This window comes from Nylanderia fulva, unplaced genomic scaffold (genome assembly GCF_048542155.1).
Source record: "Nylanderia fulva isolate GAGA-0341 unplaced genomic scaffold, ASM4854215v1 Scaffold22, whole genome shotgun sequence".
Taxonomy (NCBI): domain Eukaryota; kingdom Metazoa; phylum Arthropoda; class Insecta; order Hymenoptera; family Formicidae; genus Nylanderia; species Nylanderia fulva.
In genome coordinates, this window is record NW_028190285.1 from 3,401,168 (window position 1) to 3,424,433 (window position 23,266).

Here is a 23,266-nt window from a genome sequence, read left to right on the forward strand (position 1 = left end):
GCCGCCCATTGGCCGAGCGGGTCACGTGACGAGGCGCGCGGCGCGCGCGATTGGCCGACGGGAACGCCGCGGCTGCTGTCACGTCGCGGCGCCCGAACCCGCCCGAGCGCGCGCTCGGGAGTTTCCGTGACCGTGGCGCCGCGGACGGAGCTCTTCGTTTCGTCTTTCGTCATGGCGCCCGCGCCGAGCGCGGACGGATTCTCCGGGACTGTTCGAGGGTGTCCTTCCTGTCTGGACGCTGATCCTTGGACGCTGCTAGAATCGTGACGATTCCTGGAATCTGCCGATTTACCAAAGTTTCAAGAGCGTCGAACGAGACATTTGTTTACGTCGTTCGGAGGAGTGACGCGAGAGTTGGGAAACGTCGAGAGACGACCAAATTATTCGTATTTTTGTGTTGATGGATTCTTGCTTCTTTTCAAACGTAATCTCACAAGTTTTATCGAAATACTAATTATAGGTTGCACATGTGAGAAGTATTCATTGTTTTCGAGTCTATATATATATAACTGCATGTATTTGTCATTAGTGTCAAAATGGTCTTTAATCTTGATTTATTTACTAAATTATTGTGTCGTTCGAGTTTTAGAACTTCATGTCTATGCTCCATTTGTTTGTCATCGTTATCAGAGATTACATTTATTTTCTGTCAGTTTAGAGGAGAATGAATAAGAGATTTTGATTATATATATTTCTTCATAAACACATATTACATTATAACAAACCATGTTGCATTTATATTTATACAATTACATGTAATTCTTTATTATCAATATTGTGAAAGTCATATTACAACACGCAGTTATACATGAACACAATATGTAATAAATCAAGATTCTTACAATTGACAACGAAATCAATATTGAAATATCTGACAATGAGTTTTACACTGAAATAAACTTTATCGTTTATTCACAGGACCATCAAGGATTTACAAGATGAGGCTAAAAAATAAATTCATTAATCAGTAATTTTTTATATTTTTAGGTTATTCTCCCACAATGATGAAAAATCCTTTCACATCAATTCATTAATTTGCATATCCTCTCTTCTCATTTGCTATTAATATATATACACATAGAAAAAGAAAGATTAAAATTTGTTTCGATACATCTTAAAATGTCATATTTTTGTATATATAATTAAATTGCATGTACATATGACATTTTTTCAAATCGAATCGCCGCGTCGTCCTTTCAGGACTCTCCCAAAAGAGACGGAAGAGAAGACATATTAATGATGAGATATTGGACGTCGCGCGAGCAAGATGGTCGAATCGCGAGATCTTTCTCGATCGAGGGGAGAAAGAGGACACGTTGCTCGTCCTCGGGGAGCGCTGGTGACGGAGGTGGAGGTGCGAAACGGCACGCGACCCGACGCGCGTCAACCTGTCGGTGTCTCCGTCTGGCGCCCGACGAGAAGAGCGGAAAAGAAACGGGTGAACGCTCGGAAAGCGGAGAGAGGGACCTCGCTCTCTCTCTCTCTCTCTGGAAATGGGACGGGAATCGCGGATGACGGCGTGGCAGCAGCCACTCGCTTCTCGCCTTCTGTGACAGCGGAGCGAGCTCTCTTTGTATACCGATACTTTGCACAGGATTCTCTCATTAAGAAAAAAAACAACAAAAATACATCCTGAGAGATCCAAGACATCCTGATCCTGTCGAGGATCCTTCATCACGCGTGATCTTCCCTGGGATAGATCGATATATATATATATATATATCCATAGGGGAATTTATGATTATGATTATTTTCGAGATGATAGTTATGTAACTCCGTTGTCTTTCGAAGCGTTCCATTCTCTGTCCCTCTCTCTTTTGCTGCTCTGCCTCTTCACGCCGCGCGAATTCAGGAAAAGTGTAATCGATATCGTTAGCCCGCGCGTATGCACGCTCGGTCGCTTCGCAGTCTACGATTTATGTCTAGTGTCGCGTGCACGACCGCGTGCGGGGTGCATCGACCCATCTCTCTTTAGGTTCTCGCCGCGATGTATAGACTTATATATACATACGCGAGCAGCGGAGTGCGCCTCGTAAAGAACATTTAAACTATCCTCATCCTCGCCCCTCGTGTTCGCCGCTTTAACGAAAAAACTTAATTAAGATTGCATACAGGGTGTCCTAGTCGTTGCACACGTTCGCGTGTTCCTTTATTTAGGTTACGAAACGTCATCATCTCGAGGATCTCGAACTTTTTTTTTTTTTTTTTTTTTTTGAAAAAAATATATTAATATAACTTTAAAGATCTTATTTTATTATGTGCTCTTGCTAGATTTTGATTATTATATATATAATTATCATGTTTTCAAAAAATCAAAGACTGCGATCATTACAACTATTATAATTATTATATTCATTAGCTGTTTCTTGGAAGAACAACTTTGAGAACCAGATGAACATTTTATCGCAAGAAAATTTTATTGATTTTTAATTTGACAAATAAAAAATAAAACGCAAGCTATATATGGAAAGTTTTTGAAAGAAAAATTCAAATTGTTTTGCTATAAAGTTACAGAATTTTATGTAATTATTATATTTTTTTAAAGAAACAAAGTTAAATTTATATGTGAGAACTCTATGTACTTATTTAGCCAGGTCTTCATATTTATCGAAAAAGATATCTTTTTTTATTTAAACAAAAGAGAAAAAAACATTTATTTTCCTTTTAATTGCATCCAATAAATAGCGCACGATTATATAATCCTTAAAGTTTGATTATGGAAAGAAGGAATAAAAGTAGTTGAAAAAATGATAAAACTACATGTATATATATATAGATATATATGCAAATGAATCGCATTTACGATCATCACAGCAAAGAGAAACGGTTGTACACTATTATTTTCATGTAACATTGTGTCATTGATATCACTGGTAACACGATAAGAAAAGTAAAGCTTTCATAATCACAATACATTGACTCTCAATTTGTCATCGAATTATGAAATAAACAAGACGACTTTTCAATTTCCTCAAACGAGTCACGAAATTATTCGCTTAATTAAACACGTAAATATTTAATCATCCTGATAATTAATGGCATATAGCCGGCGTTTAAAATATAATGAAGACATCTTTTGTAAACTAAAGAGAATTTTTGGAATCCACGAGGCTGAAATTATTAATACATTATATATTGTGTCTGTATTATATATAATCATTATATTAATTTTGAATAATTAGATGTAGACACAATAAAGCACATAAAGATATAGTAACATATATAAAAGAACAGAAAATCGAGTGTGTTGTTCACAAATATTGCATAATATATAATGTCAATATATTCTATCTTTACAATAAAAAATAATGAAATGGAAATGTATTTGACTGAAACTTTTGAGTAAAATTTTCCATGTATAATATATATGTATAAAATAAAATGAATCTTATCTGCTTACATATTAAAATTATGTTTTGAAAGAGAACAGATGATAATTTTGGATCGTTTAAAACATTTTAAGCATCAACTAATTTTGGATAAACATATATTTTAAGATGACATCTGGTCATTTATCTACGAATTTAAAACATTTTAAAACGTGTGATCTCGAAAATATTAAAAAGTTTAATAATCTTTATTGCATGCAGTAAAATATTCAAGAATTCTGCAATTTATTTAACTGAAAATGATTTAAAAATTTAATCCAGTAAAGATTAAAATGATATATTTGCGCAGAGAATATAAATATATACATATTTAAACTAATTATTAAAAATTGATTCACATAAATATAAAAACTTTTGGACGACGTTTATCTATGAAAAACTCGATTATCCGTATTCCGGTAAAAAATAATCATGCTACTATATATATACATTTATTCTCTCTCGTTTAAAAAAATCCCAAAATATCGGAAGAATGAAAGAGAAAACTTTTGATGAAAATGAATTCTTTCTAAGCTTTATCTTTTATCTTATCTCTTAGAAAATGTGCTCGAATAAAGCTGTATCGAGGATCGAGAGTTGTGTACGTAAACGCGCATTTCGAAGCATCTTTGGAGATAAGGATTCTAAAAATATATATAGCTTTTCGAAATAATATTCTCCCTTATATAACGCCTTCCTGTTTTTAGCCACCGCGCGCTTTATAATTAATGAAACTCTTCGCCTTCGTGTCCTTCGTCTGTCGATCGAGCATCGATCCTTCGCGAGCCTCGCGCAAGGGAGATTCAAAGATATGTTTATTTAATAACACGAAAGACGACATGGGGGGACGTGTAATCTCGACGCGATGATTCGTACGCTGCATCGAGCTTAAGAAGCAAGGTCGATCCTCGCTCGAGCTCGGATCGGCGCATTCCAAAAAGACCATTAACGAGGCGAGATAAACGTCCGACCAGCTCGTACTCGTAAATCAAACATGCCTCCCGTTCATTTTCCTTCTCTTTCCCTCCTATATATCCGTGGACACTCCCTAGTTGAACAATATCCTATATTGCTCATTCTATACATTTTTCAAAAACTGATCAACATTTTTAATTTTTGGATCATTAAACAATGATACTCTTGCACGTTATAATTTGACTTGTTTAGATAATTGTACTTGGCCTTGTACGATATCCAGAAATGATAAAACTACTTGGAGTTTTCATCTTTTCTGCAAATTCATGATCTTTAATATCCTAGGGTCTAATTATGTGATCGTATAATGCTTACTTTCGAAAAATAAGAATAGAAAATTGACAAGTGACATTGCAACTTATTGTATATAATATAAACGCAAATAAAACACCTATATATAATTACATAGGTGAATAGAATCAAATATGAAATGTAATTCTTTGCGCGTTATCAAACGGATTTTCACTAAGGATTTTCATCGGATTAAAATAAAGATTAAATAACAATAAATTTTCTCGCGCCTTCTTGCATTGTTTAGTAGACACAAATCATGTTAATTACTCTGAGATTTATATTTCCTTTGAGTAATTGAAATATGTATAAGTCTATCGTGATATTCCAATTTTTATTTCAAGTATTCAATTTTTCTGCGTTCCTAGCACAACTTGTTTCATTAAAATTATAATCTGTTTCTGATATCATCAATATGCGTGCTGGTTTATAATACATTAATGTTTTTCACATAATGGAAGATAGTTCTACAATAAATTGAAAAATGGAAGTATATGTCACATATATTCATGTACATTGAAATCAAACTGTATGTGCATTCTTACTATTCAATTGATATAAACAATAATAAAACTTTATTTGCCATAATTGATACTATGATATCTAACCATGATAAGTTATATACACCATCTTCATGTAATTAACAAAATGTGTGGTATACAATAAATAATTTTCTTACTTTTTAAATGCCAACAAGATATAAAATACAATTCGATTTTTATACATTGACGAAGTTTTAAATTATAAAGGGAATGCATGCAAACTATTTATGTGTATGGAAATATATATATATGTATGTGTGTGTGTGTGTGTGTGTGTGTAACATAGCTCTATTTTATTTTTATTCACATAAACTTATTTAGATGTAACTATTTACCCAAACCATGCTTTTATTTTATTGTAATGAATAAAGCCATCAAATAGCAGTAAATTGATGCTGTGTAGCATTTATGCCTTTCTATTGAGAGGCAACATTACACGGAAGTACGCAAATACAGTTGACTGTATTCTTGCAGCGCTATAACAAAATTATATATTGCAAAAATCTACAACAAAAATTTTATATCGATTATTTTCATGTAAAATAAAACGTTAGTTTTTATATGCATTTTATGCACACCCGACTTCTATTATTGTTTTAGCAATTAAGTTTTGCACAAAATATACAATTTGAAATGGCTCTTCTCATCCAACGTTAATGAGAAAAAGATTTTTATATTGTGATACCACATTTTATGCCTGCAATAATTACATATCGCTCGATTGTATTAAAAATATAACATAAATATATAATCATTAATCTTTATCCGATTAATAAGCATGAATCGGAACTTCATTAACAAGTGAATTGTTCAAAAATTTATGTTTCTGTATAACTTTTTTTTCATTCTTTCCGACGATTCGGTATTGCAATTTTTTTTAAATCACGGAAATGCAGCGTAAAGATATTTCAATAGATAAACTTAAAACTAAATTCCAAATGCACGTCAGAAACTTTATCGTACTGCTATTCTCATATACAATGTGTATCGTTACTGCAGGTTGCACAGTAGGATACAACTAATTCAATGAAAAACTACAATGGAATATATACTATATTGTTACTTGCCATTGATTCAGCTTAGCAATCTGTAGAAAATCTTTTGTACATATATAAAAACATTAAAAGACACGAGAGAAAACGTCTGATTAGAAGTTAGACGTTCAAATAAAGTCTTTGCATATAATCACCAGCTTTTTTCAAAATGTTTGTGTACTTCCAACTCGATTAAAAGCCAGTATTTCGCCTCTTTATCCGATTATCGTTATGAAGTAATAAAATATTCGGTTGAACGTCCAGAAATATATTCATGAGCGATAATTTCAAAAATTTCTGTAACAACAGTGTATGCGTAATGTGCTTCTGAAAAAGTTCCGCTTCCAATGTACAATCATGTGGTCAATCGCTCTTTGACTTTCCTGCAGTCTCACTGTTATCTGTTTTTGTTTCATTTTCCGATTTTGTTTCAGTTTCCTGTTGACTACCCTCGTCTTCCTCGTCCGAATAATTTGTAGATGTTTCGCCAGGCTTTAATAATTTTCCGACGTAATCGTACCTCTCTATAACAAAAGACTTGTATGTACTATCTGGTCATGACTCGGTATATTTGAACTTATATATTTCTTTACAAGCTAAAACGGAGATATGTAATAAAAAATCCTTGAACCGTACTCTCATTCATTATTCATGAGATTCAAAGAGCTTATGTACATTGATTTAAATAGAATTTATTTCAAACGGAGAAGTATGAAAAATGTTACATGTTTATGTTCAAACTTTATAAATTTATCTCTCATGTATCTTATTGATGTAGATAACGTACTTACATAAAAACTATTGCATTAATGTTCACATTAATATTAATGTCTATTTTTCATTTATTTTTTACATTGTGCATAAATCAGAAATCATTGTAACTTAGCACGTATCTTGCTGCGCATGTCAAGTCACTTACCTTTAAATTGTTCTTCCCATTCCTTGATAGAATTCATTTCTGTAGTATTCAAATCGCTCAAGTCATCATATTTATCCGTTGCTGCGTCTACTGCAAATCTTGCCAGTGCCCTACTGGCATCTCGACCACCAAATGCTTCATACGGTCCACCTATGCAAAAGAAAAGCGATAGCACAATTTCTCCAAAAAATTCTTATCAAATTACATAAATACAAATCCTTAACATTCATCAGAGATTACGCACAATTTAAAAAGCAAAAAAAAACTTTAATGCGTAACATACATAATCTCCTTCCGCATCAAACATGTGCGAAGGAATCTAAAAATGATTTGAACTCAATCAGTTGATTTAAGATTCGATGAAAAAACTAATTCCACAGTTTCCAGTGATTTCTCCACCTGTTATACATATATTCACGAGTGAGTTTTTCTTTCTCGACGTACATCATGGAACGCGATAAGCCGTTATCACCGTCATCAGCTAAGCAGCCTCGCGACGCCGAGAGGCACAATTGGTCGTGACGATGGTGCGATTTCGCGATTTTATTTTTGCGCACGCACGACGCGATGATATCATCATCGCCGCTCCTTTGGACCGCAAACTAATAAAGCCATCCTATGTAATAAAGCGCGCTGGAAGAGAGAGGGAGAAAGAAATCGGATTGATTCGCATTAAATTGAACGCGCTCGTAGAAACTGATCTCTGGAGCGTGGAAGACGAGAAGGAAAACAAGGAAAGAAAAAAAAAAGAAAAAGAAAAATCTCACCAGGACCGTAAAACTTGGCGCCTCTGGTGACGTCGTAAACGCTGCCGTTGACGGCGACGAGTATCCGGCCGTCCGGACCCTTCCCGTCGTACTTGGTCAGCTCCTCGATGGTGAAGTCGCGTCGCAGCTTCGGCAACTTCTTCACCTCCTGCACGGGCTCCTCGGTCCTCGTGCGGCTCTTGACGATCTTGTAGACGAGGATCGCGATCGCGCCCACCAGGACGAGGTTCAGCGGGCTCTTGACGATCTCGGCGATGAAGCTCGACAGGAACTGCTGCTGGGGGGGCTGCTGTTCCTGGACGTTGGCGGCGGCCGGCGAGCCGCTCTTCTCGGCCATCTTGACGAGACCCCGTCGAGAGGAAGACGAGGAGAGTTCGATCGAGCGCGGTCGCTCGACTAGATTATTCAAACGTGTTGCCAACGACGCGTATCTCGGATCGTAACCGGAAGCGATCGAAACGACCAGGTCTCTCCTTCCGGAGCACGATGACGGACAAGTACTTACTTCGACGCGCGACACTCACGACTGACGTGTGACGTACGAGCGGGTCTGCACTGGAGTCTGCCGGTGCGCGCCCAATTCACGCCCGCGAGAACCGATAGACGTAGAATCGCGCAGCGCGAGATTCACGTCCAGCTATTCCGTTCGACGTGGCCGCACCGTGCTGGTGCTGGTACTGCTACTGGTTTACTGGTGGTGCGTCCCAGGACCGTAATGCACTCTGGGAGAACGAGTTTTCGCGACAAACTTCACGGTTCAAGCTCTCCCTCCTCTCTTTTTTTTCTCTCCTTTTTTTTACACGGAAAAAATGTATAAATGAATTTTAATTTCTGAATGACACTTTGTTTTCTACGCGAAAATATCGAAACATTTTGAATAAAAATTATTTTCTAAATGAAAAGGTTTCTCTCTTTCTCTCGATACTATACTGCACATTTTTTATCTGCAATGAATAATACGAGAAACGGAGAGCTCAGAAAAAATGTTGCACATTTATCGCATCTGTCGTGTCTGTGCGAGTTGTTAGTGCGTATTTTATTAATAATGAAGAATTTATAAGTAAAAAAAATCCTTATTACGAATATATAAGGATCTTCTCTAAATGAGATTACGTTTACATGGAAAACCGAGCTTAAAATTTCTCGCGTCCTTGAATATTAATTTGCATATATGATTAAATGTCAATATATGTATATATAATTATGCATCAAGCAACTATACATACCTATATATATATACATATAAATTTAATCGATCATGGTTCATTAATTTGAAGAAACTCGCTGCAAGTCGTCGCGGCAACTTTCGCACATTCATACAGCTGTGCCGATCTATTATCGGCTTTTTCCCAACAAAAAAATTCCAATGTACCGTTTCCTGCTTTTTTTCTCCAGAGCGAGGAACAGTTATTTTGCGAAAATGAAAAAAAAGAAAGCAAAATGGCGAGAGTCGACCGGAGCTCTCTGGTTTTTCAGGCTCAGAATTTTCAAATAAAATATAAAAATGTCGCATCTATTTTCTCACCACGCTACTTATCGTAAAATCAACGTCGCCTATATATTGCGAAATATCTATCCATCAAACGTTTGCAAAAAAGAAAATGTAAAAGTCATGATATACGCGTCGATTCCTCAAAGTCATGCTAACGCAAAGTCACGTGTTACCTTAGGTTAATTATCGCAGTCGCGACGTCACGAGACGAGACCGAGCAGAATCGAGTATACGCGTTTATGATGATTATGATGGATCGTCCTCGCTTTCTTTTTTCGTTTTACGTATTGTGAAACTTGCGGAATGTAGCGCTTCTTATCTATCGATCTAATCTCTAAGATTTCTCGCAGAAAACTTTTACCGATATAAATAAGATTGATTAATTACCGATAAACATTAATATATTTGCTTCACATTTTCTGGTTTACATACTTGATGAACGCGCAGTTCCTGTCAATCATTTTATTTATGGCAATTATATCTATATTAAAACGCATAGCTCGCATAGCTAATATAACACTGGTTTTTCCTATATGTATATTTATATTAATTACTAATCTACTTGTACTCGAATAATTGTACTTAATGGACGGCACTGTTGCATCGCGAATACTGACGCTTTTCCAACTCAATCGGAATATATTCACTATTTACTATCCCTATTATTTGCAAATTTAAATTGCACTCGTGATTAAGTCGTATTCGTCTAAGACATGATAACAATGCATCTCTGATTCGTGCAATAAGTAGATGCAAATATATCTATAAAATATTTGTTCCCTAGTTTGTGTCAACTATAAGCTGTCTCTCGTACATTAATAAAAATGTACCCTCTATGTTTAAATATGTAAAAATTACGCCTTCTTTTAATCTTGATAATCAAGATATGGACGGATATCGGTAATGGACGATACAGTTTCAGAATTAACTCTCTCGGAGCACATTGGACAAGTCTCTTCAGATTCGATAATCCTATTGCATAGATAACAAATTATTATAGGTACTTTCATTGTTTTTCTTACTAATATTTACCAATTAATTTACCTTAGAAATTCACTTCTGATGGCTGGAAAATCACACTGGGGACATACTGAGAAATCATCCTCCACAATATGTCGTCCCTGTAAATGAATACAGTAAAAATAAATAAAATTGTGGGTTTCTCTTATTTTGTAAATAGCATTAAAAAAGTTTTTACCGTTGCAATACAAAAAGGTATGGTGTTTTTACATTTATCACAGGTTACTTTAGTCTCGGGAACTCTACTCTTGCAATATGGACATGGTGTCAAAGGTTCATCGTCATTTTCGATATCTTTCGTTCTCGGTGCTTTCCTCACGATTGCCTCAATCTTTTTGCTGTACTTTGCATCTATCTGTCCCCGATATTCAGGACGCATCAGCATAGCAGCAAAATTAAAAGCTGCGTTTTTCAATCCTGCTCTATGACATTCTATTACAGTTGAAGTTAATATCGGTACGATATCTAAACAAATATATAAATTACATGTTATATATTTAAGTCGAGCATTAATTCGCGTTAATTGCTATTACTTTTTTTTTATACTAACGTGAGGGAAATTTCGATATATTGTTAGCTACTCTGATCAACATCCGAGCACCTCGTAAATGATCGCTTCTTTTCACGTGTAATCTCACTAGAATATAAGAATGCAAAAGTCTTAAATTAGCCTGCATCTCTAAAGGTATTGTGATTTTGTTTCTCTTCAATTCTTGGTACATTCCAAATAGAACATCGTGAGCGTTTCTATAGTTGCCTGAAATTGAAAAAAAAAAGAAATTAAAGAGATTGAAGATTATTATTTAGCATTATAAATTTGTTGATATATACCATTAATTTGTTCCTCGTTTGCAATTATAATCGCTGTTTTAGCTGCTTCTTTATATTGTTTTCTAGCCATGTATAATCGAAACAAATATTTTGGATCCTAGTAAAACAAAATATATATAAATTATATAAACTACACTTTTATATATTTATTTTTAAAAAGTTCTAAAATAGTGTTATAAAAATTAATATATTCCTGATATTTGCATTCAACTGATTATTTAAATATAATAATGAAAATTATTATAAGATATAATAATAACCTTTGGTAATCCATCGCTACCTAGTAAGAAATCTATTAATTGATTAGCTAATTTATCATCCTTAGAGGATGCAACAGTATCTATGGCATAAGTGATTGCTCTGTCATCATTCGGAACCAATTGTACAGCTTTTAATAAATGTCGCAAAGCCTAAAAAAAATTACGTTATTAAATCATTGAAATATTATTAATTCATTGTACATAATTAGAAATAAAACATTAAAAACTTACTTTCTGATATTCTTTAGCGTGAAAATAATACTTTCCAGCTAAAAGATTGTTTTTTTGTGATTCAAAATGCATAGCAAGACTTCTAAAATCTTCCTTACGAACATTAGTGTCATCAATCGTGTTCACCAAAATCTCTCCGTACAATTCCATTTTACCATGTTGATTAGCTAATTGAAAAGCTTCGTCGTGACAATTCGATAAAATTAGGAATTTAATAGCCGAATTATAATCATTCATCTTTTGAAAATATCTTGCAACCATTCTTGCTCCTTCTATACTTTTAGTTTCTTGAACAACTTCAACGCTACGAGCTGTAAAAATACAATAATAATAAAGTATTATTATTTAAATATTAATGTTTTTTTTTTTTTATTAGACTAAATCTTATATAGAAAGAAATAAGTAAAAAGTATTTACCAGGATTATTTAAATGTTCCAGATTAATTCTGATTATGTTATCATAATCCTTTGCAGTTTCATATGCTTTGGCAGCTTCCTCATATTTACCTTCTGACTCTTTGGCTTTTGCATATTGTATGTTAATTTTTGCCGACGATATTTGTGGCAGAAGTTGTCCCACTTTGTGCCAGTTTTTTAACTTTATATATGCAGAGGCAGCTTTATCAAAATATTCAGCCTTCTCGTATAATTGCGCAGCTTCGCTAAATTGCTAAAAATATATATAAATTTATGCAATAAAAAGACATAATTACTTTTATGAAATCTAACTAATATGAATATAAGATTATACCTTCATCGATTCTAAAATCTCTGCGCATTCCTTTCTTAGTAATCTTGAACTTTCATTATCCATGGCTATTCCAACACCTTTTCTGCTATCACCGCATCTTATAGACATTCTTGCTATTCCCGCTAAACATTGATTTCGATGATGAGGATTTTGCATAGTCAAAACTGACGAAATATTGGAGTCGATAAGACCGCGTTCGTAGTTTGTCAAAGCTTTTGGATAGTTTCCTCTATATAAAGAGATTTTGTTGAATAATTATTTGCAGTATATGACAAAAACGTTTACGCATTACTTACATGAAAAATTATATTTGTTTTTAATCATTTCTTAAAATAATGATATACATATTTATTAATATTTGTAAATCTTACGTGAACTCCAATTGTTGAGCGTATTCTTTAGCAATAAAAGGGATTTCGTCAGGTTTTAACTTCTGTGCTAAGCTCAATGCTTGTTCCCACTGCATTAAATCTCTCCTTAGATACAAGGCTTGTACGGGTTCGGAAGATTGTAGAAAATATTTTTCAGCTTCGTTATAATTTCCTAATAATATACAAGCATGGCCACATAACAATGCTAGTTCGTCTATATATTCCATATTTTGTAATGTCCATACCATTGAGGCATCTTCTATGTGTCTCTATACGCGAATGGCTGTGTACAAATTAAGTATTTTATAATGTTCCTAATAAAAATACGAAATTAAATATTACTATTTCTTACCAAATTCGACATTTAAATTTGCAATAGCACTTTGCCCCAATTTTAGCCATGCATCTTTTTCGTTTATTTTCTCACAACTATTCCAAGCTTGTTGAAATCTAAAATATAATAATTTTTTTTTTAAATATTTTATACAAGCTTTTATTTTTAATTATATTTTGTATAATCCTTACCGTCTACACAGAAGCTGATTATTTAAAATTTCATTAATTTTTTTTGTTTCCACAATATTCCCTATCTCTTCATGAGAGGCTAATGTTATTTGTATTAATTTGCTACCTATTGTACTTAATGTAACTTCTCCGGAATACATCAGTAAAGGCACTGAGTCTGATGGCAACTTTGTTGTATTTATTTTCACTACTTTAGTACCTGTTATATACATAATTATAGACAATTAGATATATGTATATAATTTTATATATATATGTGTGTGTGTGTGTGTGTGTGTGTGTGTATAATATATGATAATATAGATAATCATTTGATTTACTTACCCTCAACAAAGTATTTTACAAAACTGTATGTTACAATAATGCTTTTGTTGTATATAGCAAATATAGCACGTTCGAATATATTCTGATCCCAGAGAATACAATCAATGTTATCAGGACAATCAGGCACTGCAATGGCCACTTCATTTATCGGGTCAAATACATAAGCATCAGACTTATTGTCAACAAAACACAATTGTGTTCCATTTGCATCCAAATATAACTCTTTTATTCCATTGTTATGTATAAATTCGGTACATTGATTAAACGTTTCCAAGTAAAAGTATACAATATGACCCATCTAAAAGTATAAAAAATCAGAAATACACATTAATTCTTTTAATTTATAATCAATTATTCAATATTATCTCAAAGTTTAATCTCACATTAACTTACATCATTACCATAAATCAAAAAATCCGGACAAAGAGCGTGACATGTTATTCTACTATGAGAGTTTGAATCTGGGAACATTTTTGTATCTTTATCACTATTTATCAATGCTTCATCAGACTTAATCTGTGGATAATATAAATTAGTAAAATTATTTTGCGACTTTCATATTTCATATATATACTTTTATATTAATTCAAAACTCATGATTACCGAATGCAACTGCAGTTTTCCATCGAATAATGTAGATACATATCTCTCGTTTAAACGCATACTATCAATCGTCGCCAAATAATCTCTCTCAAAATGTATCCTGTCATAATGATTTAGAGACAAATCCCAAAAAAGAGCTCTATTGTTTAATCCTACTGCTAAATGTACTGGACCCACTGCTAATATCGTTGGTTCTATTATAGTGTTAATTATTTGTGGACTTGGTTTCTCCTAAAAAAAAAAAAAATCCAGTGAAAAATACTTTACCTTGTCACTTTATGTTACTAAAAAACTTATCAATACCTTGTCCAATATATAAAGATGTACAGCTACTTCCATCAGACTCGTTAATAATGCTATCCTGTTACCACAAACACTGGTTAATTTTGGTATTTCTATCAAATATATCAATATATTGCCAACATAAGTCACAACTGCCAGCATTGTTCCGTCCGGCGACCATTCAATACTGCTAATTCCATTTTCGCCGGCCACCGTAATCATTGTGTCGGTTTCCTCGAGATTCTGCAAACTATGTACTTTTAATGTATTATCACCACAAGTAGCTACTTTTCCGGCCATTTGACTCAATGCAATATCTGCCAAAGTATCTCTATGGTTCTTAATTTGAAACAATTCTTGGCCAACTTCCTTTATATGTGTTGATATTGCTATAAAATAACCACCTTCGAATCCTACCAATATATAGCCATCACCATACCTGTAAAGTAGAAATTTATATATATATTTAATATAGTATATGGAAGTATCGTGTGTGCATATTAACTAAAGTATTGCTCCGTAAATAGTTACCATTTGTAAGTTACAATTGATCCATAACGTTTCTGAAAGGCCAATTCAATAGGATTTTCTGGGTCCAAAATGTTGTATAAAAACAAAGTCGTTTTGCTGACGATAAGAGATACCTAAATATTTTTTTATTTTTACATATATAAAATGAATAAATTTATGTGAACAATTTACAAATATTTTTCGATAATAAATGTTCATAAAGTCATATACCGTGTTTTCTCCACCTATCCTGTGATCCATCTTCATTTCACTAAACTGTATATGAGACGGATCACCCTGAAGAGCTATCTCTCGGCGGGTATCTCCTTCGCTTGTGCTAATGGTTAAAACTTTGTCCTCACTTGCCAAAGCTAGAAGACCATCTATCGACCATGCGCCACACAAGATACGCTTTTTATGTTTTCCCAAAATAGGTATCCGTCTATATTATGCAACAGAAACCAATAATTAAATAAAATTAAACATTTTACAATTTTCAGATTACATAAATATTTTACTGATATTCTAATCATACTTTGCATTTATGTGATCGTAAAGCACCAGATTTCCCTTCTGCGTCCCTACTGCTAGCAAGCAGCTCTTCTTCGCCCACATCATACAGGTCAATCCATCTCTTACACCCGCATCTATCTGAGACTTTTTGCCGGTTGTGGCATCCCATAAGACTATAACTGATGAATTCTGCGATATTATTGCCAACAGATCTCCATCAGAATCCCAACCAAAGCCAGTGCATAATCCAGAAATTGGTATCCGTTCCTGAATATCTCCTTGTCTATCAAAAATGGCAACTGTACAATCACAACCCGTTGTGGCTAGATGTGTACTATTTCCAGGACGCCAAGAAATATAAACACTGCCGATGCCGTGAGGTTGGTCCAGTCGATAGAGGACCTATCATTAAATAAGATTGAAAACTCTTTATGACAGAAAAGCTCAGAGTAAAGTTTGCGTAGCGAGTAGATTGAAAGAAACGATCAGAGATATAAATTTATTAATCGATGCGAACCCTTTCCTTTTTCATTTGATTCATATTTTTATTATAACAATTCTACAACAATTACATGCAGAATGCAGCTGTCAATGACGTATAACTTACCTTCTCCGACGACATTATAACGCGGAGAATTGGATTTTGACGGAGAGATTAATTAATCTGTATATTTAAATAACATATCTCTATATAATATTACGATGTTCATAGTTGAAATATTGATTTATTAGGCAGAGCCATCTCCTCGTACCAATGTACCGCGTACACCGGCCATATTGTTTACTTTTACCAGGTTTGTACTTTTTAGCTAAAATGGAACAGAAAAAAAAAAAGGAAACACGAAAAGTGCAAAAAGTTCACTTTAAAAGAACAAACGATCATACACACAATTTAATTAAATCAATTTAATTTTAATTTAATTTAATCACAATTAACAATTTTTAATTTTAATCACAATTTAATTTAAATTTCAGTTTAAATTTTTTTAAATGAAATTATTAATTTTATCAATGGAAATGGATTGTGTCCAAAATATATTCATAATAATAAAAACTTATTTTATAAAAAAAAAAAACTTTTTTTTTTTTTTAAATATTTTAGAAATACACAAAGTCTTATAAAACAATAAAATATATTATTCAATCAATTCTAGAAGAGTAAAAAATATTGAATATTGAGGATGTTAAATGTCAAGAATTGTGTGCACATAGCTTTTTGTTTATTAAAATGCATATAAATTTGTATTTCAATATTAGCTTATTTAAAATAAAAATATGGCTGTCAATAGTCTGGAAATGAGTTATCTTATATCTTAATGGAAAATTAAATACTGTTATATTATGCAAACATTTTGTTCAAATAGTATACTATTCTATATAATTTATAAATCACAAAATTATACGAGTAATGCAATGTTAATATTTTATGTATTTTAATAATTTTTTAAAGAAAAAAATAATAAAATATCTAATTACTGAAAAAATGCATGAATCCTCATGATTATATTTGAACTCATACATTGTCTGATGAAAATTTTACTTAAGATTCAAAGCCTAAGGCGAAGCTTTCGGTTTCAATTCATCATAACATGGTCTTAAAAAAATTTGATTCTTCTTTGTTGGATTATAGTACTCGTGTCCCTGTAATATAAATATTTTTCTTCTCAATAATCATATTAAGTATACGTGATTTTTTGATTATTTGATTGTATTTTGATAATAATACCTTGGACCAATCATAAGAAACAGCATATGCAAATATCTGTCCATTGTGATTAAAACAGCAACGTGTGATGGGTTGTTCCATTGTTTCAGATGACTTTAACTTTGTACGTGCATCTTTATCCCAGAAACCAAAAGTGCCATCGCCACCTACAGTTGCTACAGTGCCATGTACTGGATGGAATGCAATGTCATTAACCTGTGCATAAAAAATTATTACAATTAAAAAAAAAACTGAACTTTTTCTTTAAGAAGATAAATTCAAACTAAAAAAATTTGAGACAATTTTACCAAATATCTACAAACCGCATAAATATCTTGATATCCATTTGGTGTACCATTAGTTCTATGACATTTAAATGTAAAATTTTCCTTTGTACTAAGATTCAGATGATGAATTGCTACACGTCCTTCTGTGCTGCCAATCGCGAAACCAGTTGGAACTTTTTTCTTATCTCTGAAAATTGCTACACAACGATATTGGTACTTCAAGCTCAGCTCAACTGGTTTGTATTCGCGTGGACTGCCTTCCAATTGGTAAACTATTAATCCACGTGTAGCTGTTCCCACAACTGCCATTGGATAATCCTGTAATATTAATAAATGTAAATAATTTTATATATTATATAAATTTTATTGTATATATATATATATATATATATATATATGTATATATTGTATATATATGCCTTACCACATCAGCACAATAACATCTTTCTGGTAGATTGATAGTCATTGCAGGTTTAGGACTACGTAAATCCCAAAACTGAAAATTTAATATTAATTAATAAAAGTAGATATAAGATGTAAATAAATTTGATAAATATTAACTCTTAGTGTTTTATCCCAAGATCCTGTCATCAGACATGAATATGTAGAGGCCTTTATCCAATGACACGTTTTGATAGGTGCATCATGCGCTGCCACCTGCATGCTCTGATTTGTGGCCAGGTCCCAACACTTTGCCGTTTTATCACATCCTGCCATAAAGACCTTAGTTCCATCCTGATAATTTATACTTATGATATAGAAATTAATATTTAAAATTTTATATATATATATATATATATATGTGTGTGTGTGTGTGTGTGTAAAATACACATTCTTCATATAAATATCATGTAACATAAGATAGAAACTTTACATCGCTCCAGCATACAGCCAAAACTGGCGCTGCCATGCTTTGCATTGATTTAGGTACAGTTTTGCCGGATTGCTCGACTTCCCAACAGCGAACATTGCAATCCCATGAACCGGCTACGAGAAAATTCTGTTGGATAGAAGCCGGGCTGAACGCTAGACTGGAGACAGAATCGTCCGGCGGTGAAACGACTTCGAAATCCTGCATGGGATTCGACGCATTCGACGTTCCCGTCCTTAATGTGTTGTTTTGATTAAACATTTCTAATTAACTCTGGTTATTACTCCTTATTTCCTGAGATATCCTCGCGTAATCTCTCTGTAAATAAATCCGTGTTCATGAAAAGAGGTTAACTTTTCTTTCGCGGATTATCTCCTTTGAAGTATGTATAATTATTTATATATTCATATCACGCGTGCAAAAATATTACATTATGCCAAATTGATTAAAATTAGCGAATAAACACTCGAATGTTCTAGTTAATGCAATTACAAATAACGAATATATATGCGACACTTGAATCGTAACCAAACAAAAGTCTGGACTTGCGCTTTTGCGCATGCCATGATCTAGTAAATATAAAAAGATAGGGTACCAAATCCCATGCATGCGTAGTCGTGTCATACAACCAATTAAAATGCCAATTAAAAATACCTAAAATGTTAAAATCTAATTAAGTTTAAGCAACTACAGATAAAATAATTAATTAATTTACGTTGGTAAATAAGGTTAGCAATAAAGTTAAAGTGCAATGTTATCGCGGTTTCTGATACTTCTGAAAAATCATTTCTGAAGTATTAGGAAAATATATTTTGCAAGAAAGTCGATAATTCAGTTTGCGAGCGATATATTCTGGAAAATTGATTTTTGAATGACTAGGAGAATATATTTCGCAAAGAAGTATGCGACTGTTCCGAAGGTAGGAGGGCGGGAACAGCTTCAAATAATGCATCCTGATTGGTTGAACCGCGGACCAATAGAAAACGATTACGGTTAGGATTGGCCCGTCAAATCCGCGCCTTCCGCTCCTATTGATCGTAATTCGGCCAATCAACGTCGATCGATCTCTAAGATTTGAAGTTTGAAGCGAACATCCGGATCGATCGAATATCTCTTTGCGACATATATTCTCCTAGTATTTCAAAAATCAATTTTCTAGAATATATCGCTCGCAAACTGAATTATCGACTTCTTCGCAAAATATAGTCTCCTAATAATTCAGAAATACATTTTTTTATTAGAGTACTAAAAACCGCGAGTACTTTAATCTTATTATTGGCTACATTTATCAATGTATAATAAATATAAATTTTATTTGCAAATATCATTAGTGTATTTCAGGTAAATTCTTCTGATTAAGATTGTCGATGAATAGAATTGTTTCAAGTATATTATTAAAGCCAAGTTTCACTAAATACATTCATGTATATTATTCTTCTTATCATTATATATTTACATTACGTTTATTATCATGTTTACATAGCGCATACTAATAAACTTTTTTGTTTTAAATAAAATGATGTCTTTCTATATGCTGTAAGGTATTAGGACCATTCCTCAATAGATTGCAAATATCCTCGTTGCTAGTTGATAGTTGCGGATTAACCAATCAGTTGACAAGTTGCTTTGCTCTGATTGGTCAATCGGCAATTGTTAACTAGCAACGAGGATATTTGCAATCTATTATCAAATGGCCCTTAGTTTTCTCATGATTGGTCGAATTGCCTAATTGTCCAGTTTCGTTTTCTGTAATAGCAGAAGCTCGTCTATGTATTTTATACATTTATGGAATTTACGTTTAAACGCGCCAAGTTCCATCAAAGATCAAAGAAATTGTTTACCAAATTTATAATACTATATTTAGGATTGTACTTCTTAAATATTCAAGTTATATGTTATAACAAGTAATAATTGTTATTGATTGTCAAACGTACAAAAGGATATTCAATTATAGTTATAAACAAAAGGTATGAAATTGAGTAATTATAATGTCCAAGCTTATTCTAAAATAAGCTACATTTTGTTAAATACTTTTTCATTAATATTTATGGAATATTTATTTATTAGGGATCCAGACATGAATTCTAAAAATGCGATAAATGTTTCACAAAACTCCAAGGTGGAAAAAAATAATATTCTTGCTGCATATCATATGTTGAGATTTTCAGAGCAGGATAAAGATTTTAATATCGCAGACATTGAATGCAGATCTCTTGCTATGAAAAATATCACAACTAAATTGTTGTAAGTTGAATATAATTTTCTGTCATATTAAAAATTTATCACATACAAAATATTTTTTTCTTAAATTTCTACAGTGATGCAGAGGATACAGCAGCAGTATTATTACGAAAGGGTCTTGATAATTATACCGTAACGATAGAAAGATGCAATTGGAGACAGATTAAATCTCAATTGCAAGAAAATAATGCATTAAACTGGAAATCAAAATTACAGGATGAAAGTGCTACATTGAATCTTATAAAGCCTTTGGCTTGTCAAACAATTAATACTTTAGCTTGTAAAGGAAGATCTTATAATGATAGAGACATAGAGAAAATAGTAAATAATTCAAAGAGAAGCACAGATATGCAAGAAAGAAAAATTTCTTCACAATTACAAGCATCTAGCCACAACTCAAATAAAGAATTTTTGTTGAAGTCTAATAAGAGCGAACCAAATATATCTACATATTTCTCAAATATACAAAGAAATGATAATTCTAGTAAACATATAAGTAATATCAAACAGAATGCATCACAAATACAATCAAACCGGCAACATTCTTATCAGAATTTGGATAAATTTGTACAAAAGAGACCTATATTGAGTAGTAATAATACAAATGATACAACTAAAAGTTATGAACGGACAAATCCACACGCACCAAAGTTAAAACGAGCTGCTTCTCCACAATTTAACAGTGAAGATAATAAAATAGAAAAGAGCGCATTCGACTCTTTCAGGAGTGCTAGAGACGAATTATATATCCAAGAATTAAAAAGGAACAAATCAGCACCAAAGAAAACTCTAGGTGGTCGTTCATCAGCCAATTCTCAGTTCGTCTGTCCGTTTAAACGAGATAAGGAAAAGTCGATGCAGAGTTACAACAATCCAATGCAAAACAAAAATACAGAAGAAGTGGAGGACGAGAGACTAAGGAACATCGATCCAAACATGATTGAATTGATTAGAAACGAAATCATGGAGTCAAATAAGACAATAACGTGGGACGATATCGCCGGTCTCGAGTACATCAAGAAGATCATTAAAGAAGTGGTAGTATTTCCTATGTTGAGACCGGACATCTTCACTGGTCTTCGTCGTCCACCCAAAGGGATTCTACTCTTCGGTCCACCTGGAACAGGAAAGACTCTCATTGGCAAATGCATAGCTTCACAGAGCAAGTCTACATTCTTTTCAATTTCAGCGAGCTCCCTGACCTCCAAGTGGATAGGTGATGGCGAGAAGATGGTTCGCGCGCTATTCGCAGTGGCTAAGGTTCATCAGCCGTCCGTAGTCTTTATCGACGAGATTGACTCGCTGTTGACGCAACGTTCGGAAACGGAGCACGAATCCTCCAGGAGACTGAAGACAGAGTTTCTGGTACAGTTAGACGGCGCGACGACCTCGGAAGACGATCGTATTCTAATTGTCGGCGCAACCAATCGACCTCAGGAATTAGATGAGGCGGCGAGACGACGTCTCGTCAAGAGGCTGTACGTTCCTCTACCGGAACTCAAGGCGCGCAAGCAGATAATTAATAATTTATTGTCATCGGTGCACCACAATCTTGATGAAGCAGATATCGTGAAGATCGCGGAAAAGTCGGCAGGATACTCCGGCGCCGATATGACGAATCTGTGCAAGGAAGCGAGCATGGAACCGATTCGAAGTATCCCCTTCAGTCATTTGGAAGATATCAGAATGGAAGAAGTGAGGCACATAACGAGTTGTGATTTTGAACAAGCACTGATCAATGTAAGACCTAGTGTGTCTCAGTCAGATTTGAATATTTATATTGAATGGGATCGTACTTATGGATCTGGTACTGCGCTAAATTCTGTATAAAGTAATACAATGAACAAATAAGTCAATTATAAAGTATTATTTTATTTCGGATATAAGTAACTTATAACTTATGATTTGTTATCGCTATGTTATATGCACACTTGGATATTATTGCTAGACGACCTTTAATTTACGATAAATAATAGAATTATAATCTATGAATGAAATTCGATTAGTATGCTTGCCAAAAGAAAAAGGTGAAAAATTGCTCAATATACAATTGTGCAACGTTTTAAAATAGCGATGCTTTTATTCAGTATTTGAACTAAAAAACCGCATTGATAACATTTTTTATTTGTGTTTAAATATTTTTATATAATATAAAAGGAGAATAAGAAAATTAATTGTTTGTATGTGTGTGTGTGTAAAAAAATAATTAACTTTATCTTCTATTCGTTTTGCCAACTCCTCTTTTGCCAGAAAATAAATGTTTCAACATTTTATTTCCAATGAAACGATCATGTATATATAAATAAGCAACTCTCAGTTACCTCCCTGGGTTACGTTAACCCATATAAAAAATTTAAACGGGTGTCATTTTGGAAATTTTAGATCACTCCATTTTTTCTAAATATCTCGAGTCGTAGAAATATGGTGACATTTGTACCGACATATTCTTTTTTCTTACTGTCTGGCGTAACGATTAAAAAAAAGTAGTTCTAAATAGCTTCTTTAGATCCAGAAATATAAACGAAAAAAGACTCTGGGTTACTCTAAAGGTAC

General features: G+C 33.3%; 4 protein-coding genes and 1 long non-coding RNA gene across 6 annotated transcripts; 2 read left to right on the plus strand and 3 right to left on the minus strand.

Annotated features, from left to right (window-relative positions):
• Nucleotides 1-62: 62 nt before the first annotated feature.
• Nucleotides 63-971, plus strand: LOC114928700 (uncharacterized). Its single transcript, XR_003819104.2, has 2 exons — nt 63-424; nt 919-971. It is a non-coding gene; the product is annotated as an uncharacterized LOC114928700 (long non-coding RNA).
• A 3,983-nt stretch (nt 972-4,954) lies between these two features.
• On the minus strand, nt 4,955-8,647 carry MSBP (membrane steroid binding protein). Its single transcript, XM_029299905.2, has 3 exons — nt 7,897-8,647; nt 7,130-7,279; nt 4,955-6,734 (listed from the first exon to the last, which is right to left on the minus strand). The coding sequence occupies exons 1-3, from the start codon at nt 8,231-8,233 to the stop codon at nt 6,574-6,576; spliced, it is 648 nt and encodes a 215-aa protein (XP_029155738.1). The 5' UTR covers nt 8,234-8,647; the 3' UTR covers nt 4,955-6,573.
• Nucleotides 8,648-10,242: 1,595 nt separating this feature from the next.
• Oseg6 (intraflagellar transport protein Oseg6) lies at nt 10,243-16,414 on the minus strand. The gene is given in 20 exon segments (XM_029299903.2): nt 10,243-10,360; nt 10,433-10,509; nt 10,587-10,873; nt 10,959-11,165; nt 11,240-11,336; nt 11,500-11,649; nt 11,731-12,041; nt 12,148-12,400; nt 12,482-12,710; nt 12,853-13,135; nt 13,205-13,302; nt 13,378-13,576; nt 13,702-13,999; nt 14,095-14,217; nt 14,305-14,535; nt 14,608-15,025; nt 15,118-15,230; nt 15,328-15,538; nt 15,632-16,011; nt 16,217-16,414. Coding segments are annotated over 20 exon segments (4,098 nt in total). The 5' UTR covers nt 16,232-16,414.
• Nucleotides 16,415-17,081: 667 nt separating this feature from the next.
• Nucleotides 17,082-19,043, minus strand: Rae1 (ribonucleic acid export 1). 2 transcript variants are annotated; one of them, XM_085482761.1, is made up of 7 exons: nt 18,903-19,043; nt 18,476-18,790; nt 18,163-18,336; nt 18,026-18,097; nt 17,623-17,919; nt 17,336-17,530; nt 17,082-17,250 (listed from the first exon to the last, which is right to left on the minus strand). In XM_085482761.1, the coding sequence occupies exons 2-7, from the start codon at nt 18,731-18,733 to the stop codon at nt 17,164-17,166; spliced, it is 1,083 nt and encodes a 360-aa protein (XP_085338887.1). In that variant the 5' UTR covers nt 18,734-18,790; nt 18,903-19,043; the 3' UTR covers nt 17,082-17,163. The 2 variants fall into 2 exon arrangements, with proteins under 2 accessions (XP_085338887.1, XP_085338888.1); XM_085482762.1 differs by having other exon boundaries at nt 17,638-17,919; nt 18,476-19,042.
• A 1,212-nt stretch (nt 19,044-20,255) lies between these two features.
• LOC114928671 (fidgetin-like protein 1) lies at nt 20,256-22,576 on the plus strand. The gene is made up of 3 exons (XM_029299934.2): nt 20,256-20,439; nt 20,540-20,716; nt 20,791-22,576. The coding sequence occupies exons 2-3, from the start codon at nt 20,550-20,552 to the stop codon at nt 22,541-22,543; spliced, it is 1,920 nt and encodes a 639-aa protein (XP_029155767.1). The 5' UTR covers nt 20,256-20,439; nt 20,540-20,549; the 3' UTR covers nt 22,544-22,576.
• Nucleotides 22,577-23,266: the final 690 nt, after the last annotated feature.